This window comes from Ictalurus furcatus, chromosome 15 (assembly GCF_023375685.1).
Source record: "Ictalurus furcatus strain D&B chromosome 15, Billie_1.0, whole genome shotgun sequence".
In the NCBI taxonomy this organism is placed as follows: domain Eukaryota; kingdom Metazoa; phylum Chordata; class Actinopteri; order Siluriformes; family Ictaluridae; genus Ictalurus; species Ictalurus furcatus.
Window position 1 is genome coordinate 7,113,339 of NC_071269.1, and position 20,250 is coordinate 7,133,588.

Here is a 20,250-nt window from a genome sequence, read left to right on the forward strand (position 1 = left end):
GATAGACTCCACCATGCTGGTTTCCTCTTTGAATTTTGCTTGATTTGTTCTTCATGCTGCTTTTCTCAATTCAGTCACTCCCCCTTTTCCATTTTTTGGTCAAATTGACTCTGTTAAAGCATACTCATGTACTCAGGTGGTTGAGAAAAATATCATATATACAACAATTACAGCATGAGAGCATAAGAGTATATTGAGGATGACTTGGTCTCATTTTTATACCACTGTACTGCTATGTGATGTTCAGTGAAGTGGGAAAATCAAATGTAGAATTCTTGTATTTTTTTTTTTATATCATTAAAGTTTAGAAGTAACCAATCCTGAATTCATAACATGATCAAAAAACCTAAAGTGAGTAAAAGTAAAAGGACAGCTGCTCTAAAGTCTCATTTCAGCAATGCCAAAAGAAGGAAGAAAGTGACCTAATGCTTTTACGCTAAGATAGTGTCATCTACTGGTACCATGTTGTTCGTGCCAATAGTGTTAGCATACAGTGAGTCTGACTAGCCGCTAACTCTATGATGCTGAAGTAGAGGATAAACATCTCTCCCAATCGTTAACTGCGTGACAATTTAAAAGTTGAGACAGAATGTTATTTTATCTAATTAAGCACTAGAACGTCAGTGTTCATACATTAGCTACAAGAATAAATGAATATATGACATGAAGCAGCACTTCATATCATTTTGGAGCTCAGAAAAAGGAAAAAAAATACTTCTTTCTGTGTCTTTCTTTACTGTTATAAAGTAACACCATGTACCCATATGCAAACATCATGTAGCTTTTTAAAAAACGAATGTGTGTATGTGCATCTCACTCACTTGCGAGGTGGCAGAGGCGGTTGTTGTTCACTGAGCGACTGTTGTGTGGCCTTTAGGTAGCTCTGGCGCCGAGCGGCTGTTTTTGGTGAGGGTTTTGGCGAGGGAGGGCTGTCAGACTGGTCGCTGTCCTCGGGATCGCCCATGGCTTTGACGTAGCTGCCACTGCGCATTCTCCTACATGGGATATCCCCTCCTGCTACCGCTCCCTTATCTAGCGTCCCACTCCAATCCCCAACAGGAACCTGGGATAATTCCAGAACAGAGTAACATCTGAACCGCTCACCTCAGTGTTGTTCCAGTCCCCGAAGGGCTTCAGATTAAAATAGCTAATGTTCAGTGTTCAATAAATTCCTGCAGCTCTGAGTGCAACTGAATGCTATTTAATTCTGCGGTTGAACGTTTAACTCGTTATGAACTTTGATTACCGACTGGGATTCAGACAGGACATTTTCCAAATGATTTCCTTTAAACCTCCTTTGGTTTAACATTTTGTTACACAAAGTATGTTTGAAGTATTAAGATGTTTTGCAAAGTTGTGAAAAGTTAACAAACCTTTAGGTACCTGTTTACTTCACTTTAGCGCATTTTATCTGTAACAATACTTCGACTTTCCCATTTTAAGCTTCATTTTTTTTCTGCCATGAAAATTAAGGGTTTTTTTCTGCAATAAATTCGAAAAAAGTGGAAGGATTTCCCACCCCAAAATCCTGTTTTACCTGTAGGAAGTTGGACGTCAGCTCCTGGTGGTAGGACTTAGACTTGAGTAGGGTCCGGTTCACTGTGGCCGTGCCTTTTTGTAGCACCTGCCGGGCCTGGCTAAGAGTTAGCGTTGACCACGAGCCTCTTTTTGCCAGTGTAACATCCCCTGCTGTTCCACCAGTCGAGGACAATGTCTGGGTTTTCAGCTCTCCACTACTCTTGGAGGGCTTGAGAGAACGGTGAGCAGCGATGGTATTGTAGCCCTGTACATGGGTTCTGGGAGGCGCCTGGCTGTCTGACACTGCCCTGCCCAATGACATCATGCTCAGTGGGTTACGATAAGCTACGGCCACAGGACCGGTTGCCTCTTGTGTCGTTGCTTCATCCTCCAGAGCGTCATCTGAGCTCCAGAAACCGGAGAGGTTGGGCCGTCCACGTCTCTTCGCTCCCTCTGTCTTGGCACGGTCCTTACTCTTGGACCGTTGTGTGGCCTTGGTGCCATCGGCTCCCTGCGCAGTCCCCTTACCACCCGAGCCCTCCGCAGACTGAGTCTTGGAGAACAGTTTTTGGACGGAATGCACCAGGTTGCGGATGCGACCAGGGCTCTCGCTGCGTTGCTTAGTGCCACGACTCCGCCTATGGAATTGAAGCGTGCTGAAGCCATCGCGTTGCAGTGGAACATGGTGCTCTAGCTGGTCCAGCAGGCCAGTCGGGATCCGATTCATCTTGGCTGCTGCAGCTGAGGAGATCGTTGCTGTGCCGCTGCTGATCATAGGTGGAACCGTGAGTCCTAGCCCTAAGCCCATTCCCATAGATGCAGAGGTGGTGAGGGTGCCCGTACGAGAGGCCGTCTGAGACACGCAACACTGCTGCAATGAGGCAGAAATTTTAGACCTGCTGGATTCAGCAATACACACTATTTCAGACGATCTTAACCCAGTCTTTGGGGAACTGCAAGTCCACATTTCTGTTCTATTTCTGCTTCCGAAATAATAATAATAAATCGAGGTAATAAACCGCAAATTAACCTGGTCACCTGTAGTGGGAGAAGGAAATAAACACAGAATGTGTAGTCCCACAGAACTGGGCTAGGAACAGCTGCTCTAATGTATATTCACTGTATTAGAATTTAGGGCAAAGTAAAGACATTATATATACTGTATTTGATTCCGTTTATGAGTCCTACCTGTGAATACTTCACTCGTGGTAATCAACAACCATATTTTCATTGTATACATGCACAATTTGAACTTCTGTTAAACTTTACATTCTAGTGATGGAACCAAATATGAATACATTATTCAGAATGAACAAACAAATGTGTACAGGTACAAATATAAGGTGTACTAATTGTTGTTGTTGTTTTTGCATTTGGTTGAAATTAGAGGTGTACACCTGGAGTGGGAATGGGTAAAACATAACTGTACAAACTCATTCATTTAAACAGATGTTTAACTCATATCTAACTACCATAAGCTTCCTGTGCATACCTGCTGTGTGTATATATACACATTTATTTACAAAGGTCACGATTCCAGTCTCTTCAATTTCCTACCTGAGTGTACTCAGTCTGATCGACCTGGGAGGGGAACTGGAAGCGAGGGAAGGTGTTGCTGGTGGTCAGCTGGTTGTTGAGCGGTAGCAGACAGTCGGACTGCAGAGTGATGGGGCTTGCAGGAGGGAAGTGGTGCATGTGGGGATCCAGAGTGCCATAATGGCTGATGGTGGGGCTTAGGAGGTACGTCCCATGGGGGTCTGGGGTCAAGGGACATATCGGCTCCTGGGGACCTGCCACAGGCATGCAGGAGTCCGACAAGTGACGAGTGTGGCTGGCCCCTATGCTTTTCATGTTCGGTCCGCTTTAGAACATGATCCCTGCTCGAGTGAGTTTACAGGCCTGGAGGGCACCACCTGGTGGAGACACAAACAAATCTTTCTTAGAGAGGTATTTCTAGAATATTTGGCAACCACCGAAGTATTTAAATGTGAACTCCATGTGTGCTACCATATTTTGATGATCTAGATGCTAGAGCAGATCTGAAAACCACAGAAAAGATTCCACCACTAAGCAAGCCTTTGACACACTAAAAATGAGCATGTTTGCTGCATGCGGTGTTCTTCAACCAGTCAGAGACTCTTAATACTTACATTACAATTTCATACCGGCATCGCACAGTTCCCTCAGTGTGCCGTCTCGGCCTACAATATTTCTCAACGCCATTCACAGCTTGCCTCGTTTCCTCCCTCCTCCATCTTTTGCTACCCATTCAACCAGCTGTAATTCATGCACAAGGGACGTTTATCTTGAAGCCTGAATTGCCGGTGACGCTGACAGAATCATCAGCACCCGTTCCCAGCTGCAGCCTCGCAAAGCCCCATTCACAAAATCAGTGGCATTCTCTCTCACACCATCAGCACTAGTCACAAAGCACCCCATTAGCATGCCAAGCACAGCTAGCGCTCAGCCGTGGCTGCACTGCGCTGCCTCAATGGGGCTGGAGCGGTGCAGCTTCACAATCCAGATGACTCACAAGGCCGTCAGAGAGGCTCAGAGACTCGTTAACATTCAGCTAGCATCTGCCTAACCTCCAGATCAATCCCCGCAAACACCACAGCTTAGCACGTGACATCAAGCGGGCTATATGAGTGCTGACTGATAACAACGATCATTTAGAATGTGTCAAGGCCTCGTGGCATGAAGGAAACCGAGAGATTTAAGCTTGGTCAGTGTGACCTTGGATACTGGAGGGTAAAATGAGTTCTGCACCAGAACACTGACTAGTCGTAAATTTGTTCGATATATTTGCACCTTAAAAATAAATCATTTGAGAAGGATGGAGGTGTGGGAGCAGGAGGGGAATGAGTTTTAGGTTCACAAACATTATTATATTTGATAGTTATGTATTCTCAGTAATAAGTATCTAATTCTTTTACGTCTTACTATAAAATCAAAGGAAACGAACGAACGACGATTGCCAAGCAAATCATAGCTAACAAGTATCGGAATGAACATCTACCTCACCAACAATCTGATCACTCATGTAATACCAAAAGATTTCCTTGCATTCCATGCTGCACACCAATGCTGAATGATAATAATGACAAATAAATAAAGCTGCTGGAGCAGAACAGAGTGTTTAGTTTAATTGAAATTAATGGAAGCCGTGGCAAATTATTCGCACTCAGAAGAATCTCACAACCGCTTGCTGTCCAATTTGCTTTTCAGAAGAGCCTCTTTACGTTGATGACTTGGCAGCCTGATTATACTGTAAAAAGGATTACACTGCTTACCAAGTATACTACTTGTAATTCATAGCCATGATATTTCCGTGATGTTTTGTATGGTGTGTGAACAAAAACCTCCACGCCTTCTCCTATTTATTTATCAGGAATACACAAAAACAATGCTAAGACGAGGTGAAGTTATTTCACCTCAGCAGAGAAAGAGCACAAGAGAGAAAGAGAGAGGCAGAGAGAGAGGCAGAGAGAGAACGCCTTCATAACAGTAAAAACGGATGACTGCAGAAAATTACATTTATTTAGCTTGCTTTCAAATACACAGTGTTTAATGTGTTTGAATGGAACCCTGGTGTGTTTTCCATCCTCGCTACAGTTCTTCAGAGCACATCATTCCTAGGTGTGGACCCAGGCAGCCGAGTGAGATGGTCTCGGTCCATTTCCGAGTGAACTTCAGTGCGAAAGCGACTTGAATCGCCTCGTTTTGATTTGCAGCGTCCGTTCTGTCGAAGCTTGCTGCTAAACTGAGCTGTGAGACGCAAGAAATGCCAAGCGTTCTGGAGATTTGAACCGACGAAAGGACAGACAGAGAAATAAACTCTGGATCTGACACATAAATTGTTTAAAACGGATTATTTATACGAGTCGGCGCTGTTGTTCTCCACGATCAGTCATTTTCGTTATCCTTACGTACGATTGACGACGATTCACTAGCGTCACTAAGCTTAACCAAACGTTTGGTTACCGTTGTCGACCAATGAATAAAAGAGAACTCGGACATTTTTGTTTTGATTTACGGTTTCCAGAATTATGTTCCAAACCCAAACCAAAGAGCACACCTAAAGCATCAATTTTCTCAGATTTGGACTCGACAAGCTGACTAATACGTGTGAAAGCGCCTTTAAAAGCAGTAATTAAACCAAGTTTTAACGGTCAATACAAAAGAACAAAAGAGGTCCAGACAGCATGGTGAATATGTATACTTACATAAAACCTCCTCTTTATTATTCTCTCAGTTAAACTAGACACAATTCAGAATGAAACTCTGAGTCACACTGCAATAAACCTGCATTGCCTCAATACCGTGTTTGTTATTATTCATATCCTGGAGATGTTTCACTCTGAATCTTCACAATTGGTTGTAAAAACGATTATAAGTCTGTGACACAACGCTTTTTTAAGTTTCATAAGTTTATGATCATGATATACGATAGCGGAAAATTCCAGTTTCTTTTCACTTAGCTACAGCTAGCTGATTCTGAACACTTCACAACTTTTGCATCCAGAGGACGGTAAATGTTTTGTTCCTAACCTTTATCGAAGCTACTTTTTGGAAGACGCCTGCCCAATCCAGAACAACGCTTTGATTTGCTTTAAATTCAAATTTAACTTTAATCATTACTTATACGCCAAAAACGCCAAAATTACCAAACGGTGACACTTGAACAAGCAGCTTCCATCTAATCGCTTTGCAATCGAGTAAATGACTCTGAAAGGAGATAATTACTTGGTAGAAAAAACAAAATCCTGTCTAGGGATTTTGTGCCAAAATATATATATATATATATATATATATATATATATATATATATATATATATATATATATATTGTTGAAATTGAGGTGGTGAACAGTCTTAGATCTCAAGTAAATGAAACCTTAAATTGAGACCAAAGTTCACAAATTTGCTCAACGACTCCTGGCCAAACATACACTGGTAATCCATTTAGGTGAATAATCTCAGGAAGTGGGTTGCCAAATCTCTATGAATCATCTTCATAGTAGAGTCACACCAAGAATTCGGAAACTTGTAAATTAGTATAGTTTGTGTCTGCTACTTTTGTGGGCGTACCTAATGAGAAACAGTAGTAGCTTAATTAAATAGAAATAAATCAATCCACTAATCAGTGTGAAAACTGGTTGTTTGATCTACATATTATGCTGTAAAATATGATAGGCCTGTTAATATATGTGAACTTATTCCTTATATTTAACTCCAGTTGTCATGTTCGGATATTGAACTCAAGTTTATACGTTTTTCCGAAAATTAAACTTGAAGTAATCCGTTGTCTTGAATTGGAAAACGTGTCAAACGTAACTTTTTGAGTCAAAACACAGGTTATTGTCAAGTTGAGTTTACTCACGTTTTTAAGGCAGAAGGTGAATTTTTCGTTTTGAAGTTTAACCCCCTCAGATGTTTTACAGTGCATGTGCTCAGCTTCACTGTTAGCTAACAGCACTGGCTACGTACACTCATCAGACTTACCAATGACCTCTGCTACTTCCTTCCAAGCGTTAATTTTCTTTCTAATGTCTCTGTACACATTTAGTGACAGGCCGTACAGAATATGACAGGATAAGGTGAAACCACGCATCAAATCGGGACTAGGAATTAAAGTTAAAAGCGAGGGAGGAACCGAAGAAACGTCGGCCCATGACGCGCCATAGGATTGATCCAAGGAATCGTCTGAGCAATCGTGTAGAGCGTTCGGATTTGTCACTGTATCTTGATAGAACTAATTTACGTAGATTGAAGAAAATCTCGATTTAAACGGCAGCGACTTTCAATCCTGGAGTTCAAACACACCATGGTAGCTTGTCTATCAACTTCTTGGAAGATTCAATCACAAACCATTTAACCAAGGTCAGCACTGAGAGGGATTACTGCCTCAGACACCGCAGCGTGATGGCCTTAAATGTACCACAGTTTATTAAAACACCGCGGCTATGACAGCAAACGAAAGCAGCGAGAAGCGAAGCGCACCATCTGTAGCGCCGCTTTATACAGATCCTTTCCCTCCCTGGAGGAGCCTAAAAATCCCCACATGAGCGTAACTGACTTAAAAAGTCATTAAGATGAGTCTGAGGCCTATGTTTAACTAAGCAAATATAGGGGGGGGGGGGGGGGGTTAGCATTTGGTGCTGTAAATTGCACAGGCTCACAGAGAGTACACTTACAGCTCATAACCTTCTGTTAATAACACACTGCCATGACATAACTAATAGGTACTTGCAGTATTTTACATTTTAACTACAAAGTGATCGTGCCGTGATGCAGTTTAACACAAATCTGCACCCAAATAGGCCACTGAGAAAAATGGGTTCATTAATAGCAGGTTTTGGATGAGTGGGGATCTTTAGCTTGTCGTAATCAGGATTAAGATTCATGATCAGCGCTTCTCATAAAGGACAGGAAGGAGGTAATCCAGGCTTCAGCATCGACAGTAAGAATACATAATTACACAAACAAAAAAATGTCTCTTTTATGCCTAAGTCATTCATACCGACTAGATGTGAGTTATTTGAAAACGTTTTGAACGAGTCGGTAAGGTGAATGAATCGGCATCAGTCACTGCTGAGTCACTTCTTTCATTCAGGTTCTGCTGATGGGCTTCATGAATGCAAACTGTAAAAAAAAAAAATCGGAACGTGAACACGGAAAAGACAAATTTAAAATACATTTGTTATACGGAGTATGCATGAATCAGTGAATCAAGATCGAGATTCGCGCCGCTTTCATCTTTTGGTAGAGACAGAGACTCAATCCTCTCTCAATCAGCGAGTCACTTATTGAGTCAGTGAATCTTCTGGTCAAGACAAGATTGAGATTCACTCATCTATCATTCAGGGAGTCAGTTATTGAATCAGTGAATCTTTTCGGTCAAGAGAAGCTTGCGATTCACTCATCTGTCATTCAGAGAGTCCATTTTTGAGTCAGTGAATCTTTTAGTGAAGTCAGTGAAGCCAAGACCAAGATTCACACCTTTCTTGTTCAGTGAGTCAGTGTATAAATCAATGAATCTTTCAGTCATGACTGAGATTGGCTCCTTCCTCGTTCAGCGAGACATGTCAGTGTGCAAATCAGCAAATCTTTTGGTTGATATTTGTTTTATCTGTCTGTGTTATATTTGCAGTTGCGTCTGTGCCAAACCCTCGACTCATTCAGAATCAGAATCAGTTCGATCAGTTTATTAAAACGAATCCTTGTCAGGCTCATTCTATCTGAGCTGGAGATTCCAGCGTTTCAGTGCATACACTAGCAGTGTGTCGAGCCGGGTGTGAAAACAAATCTTCTAAACACAGACATACAAACATATTTTTAGAAAATATGAATGAACAGATTCAGCGACTCGAGTCACTGAAAAGACTCCAAAATTTCCTCTCTGATACTGAGATCTGTATCCATCCTGCCATTCTTACTCACACAGCTCGTGCTCACGGCCCTTATCAGGCTTCGAGTCGTCTTATTAAATGTTCGACTTTCACGCCAACACGGTCAGATTGAATCCCCTCAGCACACCAGCAACAAGGAGCCGTCAGATTCATAACCTTTTCTCGCAGCAAACATTTAACTCGTTCTGAATATCCCCTTCACCAAACCCTAACATCAAAAGCCAAATGTTCCTTTCCAAAGCTTAGTACAAAGATATTAACGATATGTCTGTGATTATCGCCATTGATGAGCTCCCTGTCAGAACGTCAGCAGTTCCATCAGCTTGTGATCTATGTAGATCACATGGAAATAAAAGAACATTCTGGTGATGGACATTTTAAGGAAACTGGCAAGTTAAGGAACACACTGGTTCTTGTTAAATTTAATGAGTCTTTATTAGTCACGTATACATTACAGCACAGCAAAATTCTTTTCTTCGCATACCCCAGCTTGTTGGGAAGTTGGGGTCAGAGCACAGGGTCAGCCATGATACAGCGCCCCTGGAGCAGAGAGGGTTGAGGGCCTTGCTCAAGGGCCCAAAAGTGGCAACTTGGCAGTACTGGGGCTTGAACCACTGACCTTCTGATCAGTAACCCAGAGCCTTAACCATCAAGCCACCAATGCCCCTTAAATATTGCTTAATTCAGTGTGTTAACAGTGATAAAGAAGGGAATACAGCCGCTAAGCTACAATTTGTCAGTCGCTGTTTAATGGAGCAGTCAACAGGATCACGAGCAGTTGACTAAATCGACATAACTATACATGAAAGAGTCACCGCTTTTTAAAATTTCAATATGATATGGGAGCTCTGCGTGTTGGACAGCGTTTTTTTTTTTTTTCTGGATACCTTTCGCAAAAGTTTTCCTAAAATTTTCTAGTAACCACTTGCTTCATACTTTGAGCTTGCTTTGTGGTTAGAGCAGCCTGATGAAAACTAGAAAACTATAACAAGTACATTATGTCAGTAGATCAGATAAAAAAAATATCTAACCTAATCCGTTACCCGGCCGCTGTTTTAGCTCAATATCAGTCTTGGCTCTCTGCGTCGGATCTGTATCAGACGTACCTGACAAATAAACCCGTCATGATTAGCACATGGTTTCAAATCCTTTGCAAATGAAGGATTAGCTAAGTCAGTAAGCCATAAACTTCATTTCAGGCAAGGCTCTTGACATGCCAGAGGCGAACAGATGTAATTGCAAAGCCTTTTTAAAATGCTGAACACACGCCTGCACCGCTACGGCTGTGAGCTGAGCTCACATCATGACACCAAACAGAGACAAAACGGAGAAAAGAGTTGGCTATGGTTTTGGATTATTTTGTCAAGTTACAAAGTGGCAAACGAGACACTTTGATGTTTTTCCCCTCGAACCATGCAGCAGCGTCAACATCTGGGTGAAAACAAACCAACAAAGGACAGAGAAATCTGCTGCTCATAAACTGATGTAATGTAACTAACGCTATGTAATATTTGGACCAATCAGAATCAGGGGGGAGGAGTATAAAAGTAAATACAGAATAAAAGATGTGTTCGGAATGAAGTGATGTGATTTACAAAGCCAGACTTTGCAAGCAACAGGGGATAAATCACCAAACTAGTCAGAACAGGTGAAACACAGAACAGATGAACACAGTAGGGCAATCAACCAGAGACAGGACAAGGGTGGAGACAGGACCAATACCAAAACAAAGGCACAAAACAAACAAACAAAGAACAAACATACAGAGAACCGAGAACAACAGTAAGTAGAGGTTGTTATGTGGGGAACTTTGTGACAGCATGAATAAAATCGTGTTAATGAGGGCTGTGGTAATTAGGATTTCTGAAATGACCTCAAAGCACTGTTTGTTCTTTTTGCTTCAAAACATTTTTGCCTTTTGAAGTATACCCCTGGATTTAGGGCAATTTGGGAATCATGGCCCAAAGGCTAAGGGGTTAAAATAAGCACATAAGGAAGAGTGTTCACGCCATAGCTGGGCATACATGAAGGTTCTCATTAGACGATCTTTTCTTTCTACACCATCATATCCAATCCTCCCTTCTGTTCTTTCTTTATCCCTCCTATTTGCGAGAACCTTCACAAGGAGCACCACCTTCCTCTGTGACTAGAGATCTTACAGTAGTAAACTTATCTTTATAATCACTTCTTCACAAAACAAGAGCTCCAAGCCAACAGGATTCTGGGTATTTGGACACCACTGCCACCCTGCAGCACAGCCTCAGGCAAAAATGTCTGGAGAGCTGAGAAATCATCACCATATGCTACAGAGGACCTTAAACTTTGTATATCAAGGCATTTGAACACACTTCCTTCTCACCTGGGGCTGTTTGTGGAGATCTACCTTTCTGAAGACTTCAGCTCCAACCATAATGGTGCCCACCTGACCATCTAATCATTGCCTTAAGAAGTTCTTGATCAACTAAAACAGGTGTGTTAGATTTTGGTTGGAGATGAAACCTGCACGAAGGTAGATCTCCTGGAACAGTGTTGGTGAGCACTGGTCTACAGGTCTGGAGATCTTTAGTCGTGACCAAAGGAGTGAAGGACCACATTTCCTACTTTTATCTGATCCACACATCGTCCATCGAATAACAACGGTGAATTTATACAACTCACCCTCGACGAGTGCCTCCAGCGCGTCCTCAATTATTTCTGCAAATATATTTATTTGCCTTTCAGAAAAGAAATATCAAACACCAGACTGCAGGTTTTCATTAAGTACCTGTTGACTCCTAAATCAGGCACCTGACAACCTGCTGATTACTGGATTAACTAGTGGCTCAAGTCCTGAAATGAAACTCAGGGTCAGTTGTCCTCTGTCCCGCAGTTTAGACCTTTCAGAACCGGCCGTGTACCGTGCTGAGCCACTTAACCGGAGTTATGAGTGTCATGAACTGTTGGTGGCCTCAAGGACGAGATGGCATAAGCTGGAGACGTGCTCATTTATCACACGATGCAATAACACCTCTCTGTCTCAGAGACACTGAACTGAAATAAAGGTTATGAAGACAGCTGGCTGTCGATGGAGACGAAGTATCCTGCAGTGGCACATCATATTGTGATACCTCAATTTAGTGATGTTTTAATAAAATGGCTTATAAATCTCTCTGGACGTTCCAGGTTCAGCATTAGTGAAAAGGAATTTTATAATATTCATGATGCCTTGTTCAGTCGCAGTGAAGGAGGCGTGTCCTCTGTCCCTGTCAGTCCCAGTGAAGGAGGCGTGTTCTTTGTACCTGTCAGTCCCAGTGAAGGAGGCGTGTTCTCTGTACCTGTCAGTCCCAGTGAAGGAGGCGTGTTCTCTGTACCTGTCAGTCCCAGTGAAGGAGGCGTGTTCTTTGTACCTGTCAGTCCCAGTGAAGGAGGCGTGTTCTCTGTACCTGTCAGTCCCAGTGAAGGAGGTGTGTTCTCTGTACCTGTCAGTCCCAGTGAAGGAGGCGTGTTCTCTGTACCTGTCAGTCCCAGTGAAGGAGGCGTGTTCTTTGTACCTGTCAGTCCCAGTGAAGGAGGCGTGTTCTCTGTACCTGTCAGTCCCAGTGAAGGAGGCGTGTTCTTTGTACCTGTCAGTCCCAGTGAAGGAGGCGTGTTCTCTGTACCTGTCAGTCCCAGTGAAGGAGGCATGTCCTCTGTACCTCTCAGTCCCAATGAAGGAGGCGTGTCCTCTCTACCTGTCAGTCCCTGTTAAGGAGGCATGTCCTCTGTACCTGTGAGTACCAGCGAATCAGCGTGGGCTTTATGACTGTCCAAGTATAGGAGGTGTGGTCTTTATGACTGATCTAGTGTAAGAGGCATGGCCTTTATGACTGACCTAGAGTAGGAGGCGTGGCCTTTATGACTTTCTCCTAGTGTAAGAGGTGTGGAATTTATGACTGTTCGAGGTAGTGGAGGCGTGTCAGTCTCAGTGAAGGAGGCGTCATTTCAGCATCTGTCAGTCGCAGTGAAGGAAGCATGGCCTCTGTGTCTGTTAGTCATTATTTTGTGCCTGTCAATATAAATAAAGGAGGCATAGACACCGTACCTATTAAATTAAAGGAAGATGGTTGGACTATAGATTCTTATTTGTCAAATCAAATAAAGTAAGACTGTGCCCCTAGAAGGAGGTGTGGTTTTTGTACCTGTCAGTGTCTCTTAAGGAGGTGTAGCCTTAATACCTGTTTGTTTTAGAGAAGAAGGTGTGGTCTCTGTACCTGTCAAAATAACGGAAGGAGATGTGGCCTTTTTGACGTTTTGTCCTAGTGATTAAGGTGTGGCCTCTGTGCCTGTGAGTCCCAGTGAAGGAGGTGTGGCCTCTGCACTTTTCAACCCCTGTTAGGGAGGCGTGACCTTTTAGGTCTCCGTTTTGTTTTCACAAAACTCAATTATATGACAATGCACCTAAACAGCTCTAAATTGTATCCCATTAAATTGCTGGTGGCTCATGTATTCTTCCTCCATTCGTTGATCATGTATCAAGAGGCTCAGGATTTCATCTCGGAAGAATGGACACGCACGTTTCCATTTAAAACGACAAGTCTGGTGAATACGAAACTTCCCTGTAGTTATAATTACTTTTACTGTGGCGTGAAATCTACAGAGAGCATGCAGAGACGAGCTGCCGTGTTGGCTGTGTTGTTGCAGTGACTCGGTCCTGCTCCTCGGTCTCAGAGGAGGTTTAAAGAGTGATAGCGGCTCTGCCTCCACACACACACACACACACACACACACACACACACACACACACACACACACACACACACACACACACACACACACACACACACACACACACACACACACACACACACACAGGCCTGTTCACAGCATGGGATCCGAGGAGGGGGACGACTAGGAGTGTGAAAAAGTTATGTCACACGTCCCTATAGAGTGATGACTCGAGGTGTTGTGTGTGTGTGTGTTTATGCACAGGATGTGTGAGAAGTGGTTGTTTATGGGTAAGAAAGTGTTGCACTGAGAGGGAAATGCTGAAACTTTGTGCTTGTCATTGCAGGTTTTCTGCACGATTGTTCTCTACAGCATGATTTTAGGCTCCGGGTCTGAAAACAGCAGAAGCAGAATTATTTTTAACATACGTAAGATTTTTTTTTCAGAAGAAGGCTCACATTGTCCGTATTCATTCATTACGCCAGTTATTCACCCACAACTCACAGTCGACTGTTCGTTCGGCCTTAAGTAAGGACTTATGTTGTCACATTAATGTGTGTCTACAGTACATTTGGAGCTGCAGGACAGCTATATATGTGGTCACGATGGGCTAAGACTTGCATAATGGAGCAAAAAACATAGATCATTAACTTAATTAGCAGATCGTTAGCTTAATTAGCAGACGTGGTATGTTCCCGAGTTACTCGTTTCTACGAACACTATCACTGTAATAACCTGTAATTCATTAATGTACTGTAATAAATGAATCTACCTGAGAACTCAGTGGCTCACTGCATAACATATGAATAGCATCCATGGAATGAGTCTCCAGTTTCAGAGTTCGGTGTTAAGTGTGTTGAGGGTTTCTATCTTTTATCCACTTAAGAGCCTACGAATACGAGTTCTGCACATAATCTGAGCGGTGATAATTTGCGTGTGGTTGCACAATGTTGACTTTCGTGATTGGCTAAAATACCTACAGTACAGGCGGCAGCCAATGGGAACGCGCGCGGCCTCACAGGACCATCAGTCCACCTCAGGTAAGTTAACAGAGCGGAAAAATCCTAATAAAACCAGTTACTTTAACAGGTGTAATAGTAGAAACCACTGTGTACCAGAACTGAGCAGGAGGTCAATGTAGCTTGTGGGAAAAGTGCAGTGGTGTCCTTTATCGTGTACTCTGTTATCACGTGCCTTCAAAAGCTCACTAAAAAAGCACAAGGCTAACATTAGTCATGGAAATGCGCACCTTTGAAGTCCTCTGTTGATTAAAGCAGCATCTTCCTGCCTAATGACTATAACACGTAGGGCTGAGAAATGGAAATTTAAGCACGTCGCAGCCTTTGATGATATTCCTGGGCCGTAGTGCTCACGCAGACAAGTGCTGCGTCCGTCATTAGTCACCGAGCCAAGCAGGCTTTTTATCATCTCGTTGAGAGAGAGAGAGAAAAAAATTACCTTTGACAAAAAAAAAAAATTACCTTTGGCAAGTGGCTCTCTTTAGCTGTAAATTAGCTTTCTGTAAAAGCATCAACTGCTTTTCAAAGCAGCAATCCGCCACCACTTGGGTTCTTATACAGCTTCGATTCTGTTCATCTCAAGAACACCAACGCCGTGTTCCATTAGGCCTGGATCATGGTGGTACGATGAAACGGTGGTACAACACTGCCGTGATGGTTTGAATGCTGAATTATGTGGTTAGGTAAAAATTTACAGTACTCAAGGAATAAAACGCTCATGTTCCGTGTTGTGCTGTTATAAGAAAATCATCAACAATGAGGTGGTGTGATGAGCCAGAGTGACTCTTTCCAATTATTATTTATTACTGATTTACAGTAACAGTAACATGTCCTGAAGTGTTTTACTGCCAACAATGAACAATTTTTATTAACTAAAGAATGGCTTAGTGGTTAGCACGCCTGCCTCAACACCTCTGGGGTTGGGGGTTTGAATCCCTCCTCCACCAGGTGTTCCCTCTGGGTACTCCACTGGTTTCTTCCCCCAGTCCAGTCCAAAAAACATGTGCTGTAGGCTGATTTGCATTTCCAAATTGTCCATTGTGATTGTGCCCTGAGATGTGTTGGCACCCTATCCAGGGTGTCTCCTGCTGCGTCCCCTAGGATAGGCTCCAGGATAGATCTAATGAATGTTCAGGCTCCCCTGTAATGAATGTTTCCTTTCATTTTCACTTGTGTGTTTTTAAATGGTCGATTAATACTATGAAGCTGTGATATTTTGACCCAAGGTTATCATAGCGAATCCCTATTTACACCAGTACACCAATAGCATGAGCCGTCGGAAGTCGCTAGAACAACCAGGAATAAAGTCTGACGACTTTACTTTGAGAAAACATAAATATATTTTCACCAACACGATTTGGAAATGCAAGGCTACAAAAATAATATCTTAGCAAGTGAAAATATCATGAATGCGCAATATAATATATAATGTTTCTCATTATGAGACGATTACAAATTTCATATGTAACATTATTCAGGCTGTTTGTAGATCTCTTTACACATTTTTCACTTTTCAGGAACTAGAAATATACTACTGATTTTTCAGAAGGATATAAAGTACAGGACGTCCCATAAGCCTCCATACATAGGGGACTATGTTTGCCGGCGCACCGTCGTTTGGACGTTTGTTGACGTCCACTTCTCGGGTGGTCCGAGACTCTTCCATTGTTTTTGAGTTTGTTAATATGTTTGGCAACAGTGTCTCGTGCGTGATGTGCTTGCCACGTTTCCTGTTCGAGTCCATCGCGACCTTGCAACAGCTTCCTGATGATTTCAGTACGTTCTTCTTTTGTCAAAGGCGTTCTTAAAGCCTATCTGAAAAACATATCCATACTATAAACTAAGTATAAAAAATATTTGGAGGACATTTTTGCTAAAAAGTGTTCATTTCTCCCTATGTATGGAGTCTTTTGGGACACCCTGTAGAAAATTTCGACTGACATGAAGGGCTTTGCAGGCCAAATGCAGCCTTGATATGTCCTTGAACGTTGTACATAGGACAAGATGTTCTTTGTTATAGAAATTTTCATATTATAAAGTGCCTTCAATGCTCCAGATTCTTCAGTCATACCTTGACTAGCTTTAATGCTAATGCAGTGTATTTTAGATATCTTTACCCATACAGTATTTCACACTTGTAATGACGCGGTGCCGTTTGTGTACAGAGACCTTCATTTCCGCTCTCTGTGGTGAAAGAGTCATGAAGCTGAATTGGGTCGTTATCAAAGCCGAGCCTCATGCTGTCTGCCTGACCTGCGTGGCCTTTATGAGAGTTAATGAGCTAGCTATCTGCTCCGCAGAAACCAGAAACCAGACGAACGGAGATGAAGTTATTAGAGGTGAATTAACAGTTTGGTCAACAATTCTTTGATCAGGCTTTTGATCTAAAGCTGAAAATGGGTCAGATGATATTTTTTTTGCTTTTTAAAGGGCATTGCTAATGGAAGATGACCGGCACGTTACAGCTGCAGCAGAGACGAGAGGTACCAATTAGCCATTTAGCAGATAATTATGTTTATACCAGATCTATCTATCTTTTACCATCTATCTATCTTTCTATCTATCTATCTGTCTGTCTGTATCCATCCACCCATATCTGGCTTTTTTTCCCCAGAGGTCTTCTTAGTCTGTCTGTCTATCCATATCTGGCTTCTAGCTAGCTTCTATGCTTAATGTGGCGATGCTAGCAGATAATGCATTTTTCCCACCAGAGTTCTTCTTAGCAATCCATAGTCTAGTCTGTCTGTCTGTCCATCTATCTATCTATCAATCCACCCATATCTGGCTTTTTCCCCTAGAGGTCTTCTCAGCAATCCATCGTCTGTCTATCTATCTATCCATCCATCCATCCATATCTGGCTTCTAGCTATCTTCTATGCTTAATGTGGCCATGCTAGCAGATAATGACTCCCCCCCCAGAGTTCTTCTTAGCAATCCATAGTCTGTCTGTCTATCTATCTATCTATGCATCCATCCATCCATCCATCCATCCACCCATATCTAGCTTTTTCCCCAGAGGTCTTCTTAGCAATTCATGTCTGTCTGTCTGTCTGTCTGTCTATCGGTTTGCTATGGTTAAAGGCCATGCTAGCATAATTACTTTTTCAACAGTTCTTCAATTTATTCTCTATTCCACTCTTTCACACACACACACACACACACACACACACACACACATGCAAAATCTCTCAGCTGCTCTATTAGTAAATATCTCCTGCTCCCATTAGCACACAAGCCCCTGCTGTACCCAGAGAGTACTGAAGCACATTAATAGTTTGTATGCTGATTTTGTTTTTCTTGCTCGCTCGATCTCGCTCTCTCTCTCTCTCTCTCTCTCTCTCTCTCTCTCTCCCTCTCTCTCTCACTGTATGTGTTTCTGCATGTGTATGCTCTAGTAATCCCAAAGGACCACCAGTGTAAAGCCCTGAATGTTTACAACTCATTTATTTCAGGCTGAAACACAACCCTGGCCCTGACCAGCATGACGGACATTTCACTCAAAAAAATAAAGGCCTCACTCCATTTAGGCCTTTTCTTCAGCTAATAGCCTGCAGAACCACATAAAAAACACTATATACTCGAGTGGCTTGGGGACAAGGGTCTGCTGAGTTCAAAATGGCTACAACAGAACACATGCTAGCATTAAAGGCTTCAGGGTCTTTAGCAGGTCAAAGTCACAACATATAAGGTTGTTAAAATTCAATTTTACTGGTTTAGACTAGAATTGGTGAGGAGAAGTGCAGTTTAGAGCACTTCCTTTGGATTTATGTCGTATTTACTCTCTCACCATTCCCATTACAGCTGTAACGCAATGACACGATCTGTATCTGTATCTAAATCTATATAGAAATCCATACATAAATATGTGTCTGTATCTGTATTCGGCTGCATGTCCATCAGTTGCTGGAATGTCTCTGGGGCTCCGTGGAGGCCAAAGGGCCTGGTACTGCCAGTGTCCTCTTGGGTTCGGCCTCAGGAGCCAGGACCACTTGCCAATATCCCTTGGTTAGGTCCAAGGTACAGATGAATCGGGCTCTCCCCAGACTCTCCACCAGGTCGCCCACTCGTGGAAGGGGGTAGCTGTCAAAATCGGAGACCTGGTTCAGCTTCCGGAAGTCGTTGCAGAGCCTGATACGGCCGTCGGGCTTCGGCACTATGAGGATGGGGCTGGACCAGGGGCTGACGGACTTCTCGATGATGTCATCATGGAGCATCCGGCTGACCTCCTCCTCAGTAGCCTGACAGCGAGCCTCCGGGACACAATAGGACCACTGTCTTACCACTACTCCCAGTGGGGTCTTAATCTCATGGTGGACCAGATGTGTCAGACCGGGGGAGGATGTGAAGATGTCGGCAAACTGGTCCACCTCGGGGTACTTGGCGGCACAGTCCACGATGACAGGATGTACTCGTCGAGTACTCGTTGAAAGGACCCTACGAGGTCCTTTCAAAGGGGACGCCAATAATGGGGAGAGGAATGAGGGGGGCAGGCGCTGGCTTTCAGGGTCGTTTGTGCGTCGGTGCTTATGTGCGCGGGCTGCATGCTCGCCGTCACAGAATTCCACAATGCCATGCCATTGTATTTCATTATGATTTCCAATTAAATCCCAAGACAGCACTAACAAGGAAAGGATTGGCAGGCTTTAATGGTCTACATGCTTTAATGAGCCTTCTTCTTGGAAGAATAACATTCATGCTAATGCTGAATCTGGCTAAGTCGAACAGTCCACTCTGATTTTATTTATTTTTTTTGGCACCTAACATTAACATACTGAATAAATGGGACTCATCTCTGTGTTATTGCAGTGCTTTTCTCATTAACACTCTCTGTCTGAGCTGGGGAAAACAGGATGTGCCTTTCTCCAGGGCATAGCATAAAACACACAACACTCCTCAACTCAACCGTTAATATGTCTTCTTCATATGGTGTTTCAATCAATTTGAAAAGGAACGACAAGTCACCATATTTTCCCCAGTTCCACACGGTTACCTTCCAGCCGTGATTCAATTTCACGATTCGGTACGTGCATGCCATGTGCCGGCACGCCGGGATCACGAAGAGACACAGGAGGTAGAGAGGTCGAAAAATAAAAATGTACCTGAGTATGACCTGAAATACAGTGGATATAAAAAGTCTACACACTCCTGCTAAAATTCCATGTTGAAATTTTCATTAAAAATGTGGAAAAAGCTTGATTTAATTTCAGCCTGGAATTTTAGCAGGAGTGTGTAGACTTATATATATATGCTTTCTATTCTATAACAGGGGTGTGTAGACTTTTTAATATCCAACGTATATTTCACTTCACATGATAAAATATATATACGGTTCTATACTATAGAGTTTGTGTTATCTTAGTTTTCATGTAAGTTCCTGCTTCAGCGTATGCCACAGTGCTGTCGAATTCTCGATTCTGATTGGTCGAAAGATGTTGACAGCAGCTCTGACAGTCAATCACAGCTTTATATTAACGCGCTCGTTTGAATACGTTATCACATCTATAGTAACAACTTACAGAGGGATGCTCCACATAAACAGAAGCTTTATTGTTGAAAAAGTTGTCAATGTGAAGTTTTCGTTAAGGAGATGTAAGGAGTCTCCAGTGTCAGTGCTTTTT

General features: G+C 42.8%; 1 protein-coding gene across 1 annotated transcript in view; it reads right to left on the reverse strand.

The window, feature by feature from the left end:
* Window positions 1-20,250, reverse strand: part of dlgap4a (discs, large (Drosophila) homolog-associated protein 4a) — a 105,689-nt gene that overhangs the window by 31,688 nt on the left and 53,751 nt on the right. The window contains exons 2-4 of the mRNA XM_053644388.1: window positions 3,076-3,431; window positions 1,538-2,389; window positions 822-1,063 (exon numbers count right to left, since the gene is read on the reverse strand). Coding sequence (XP_053500363.1) covers window positions 822-1,063; window positions 1,538-2,389; window positions 3,076-3,369 — 1,388 coding nt within the window. The 5' untranslated portion in view covers window positions 3,370-3,431. The remainder of the gene's footprint in view (window positions 1-821; window positions 1,064-1,537; window positions 2,390-3,075; window positions 3,432-20,250) is intronic.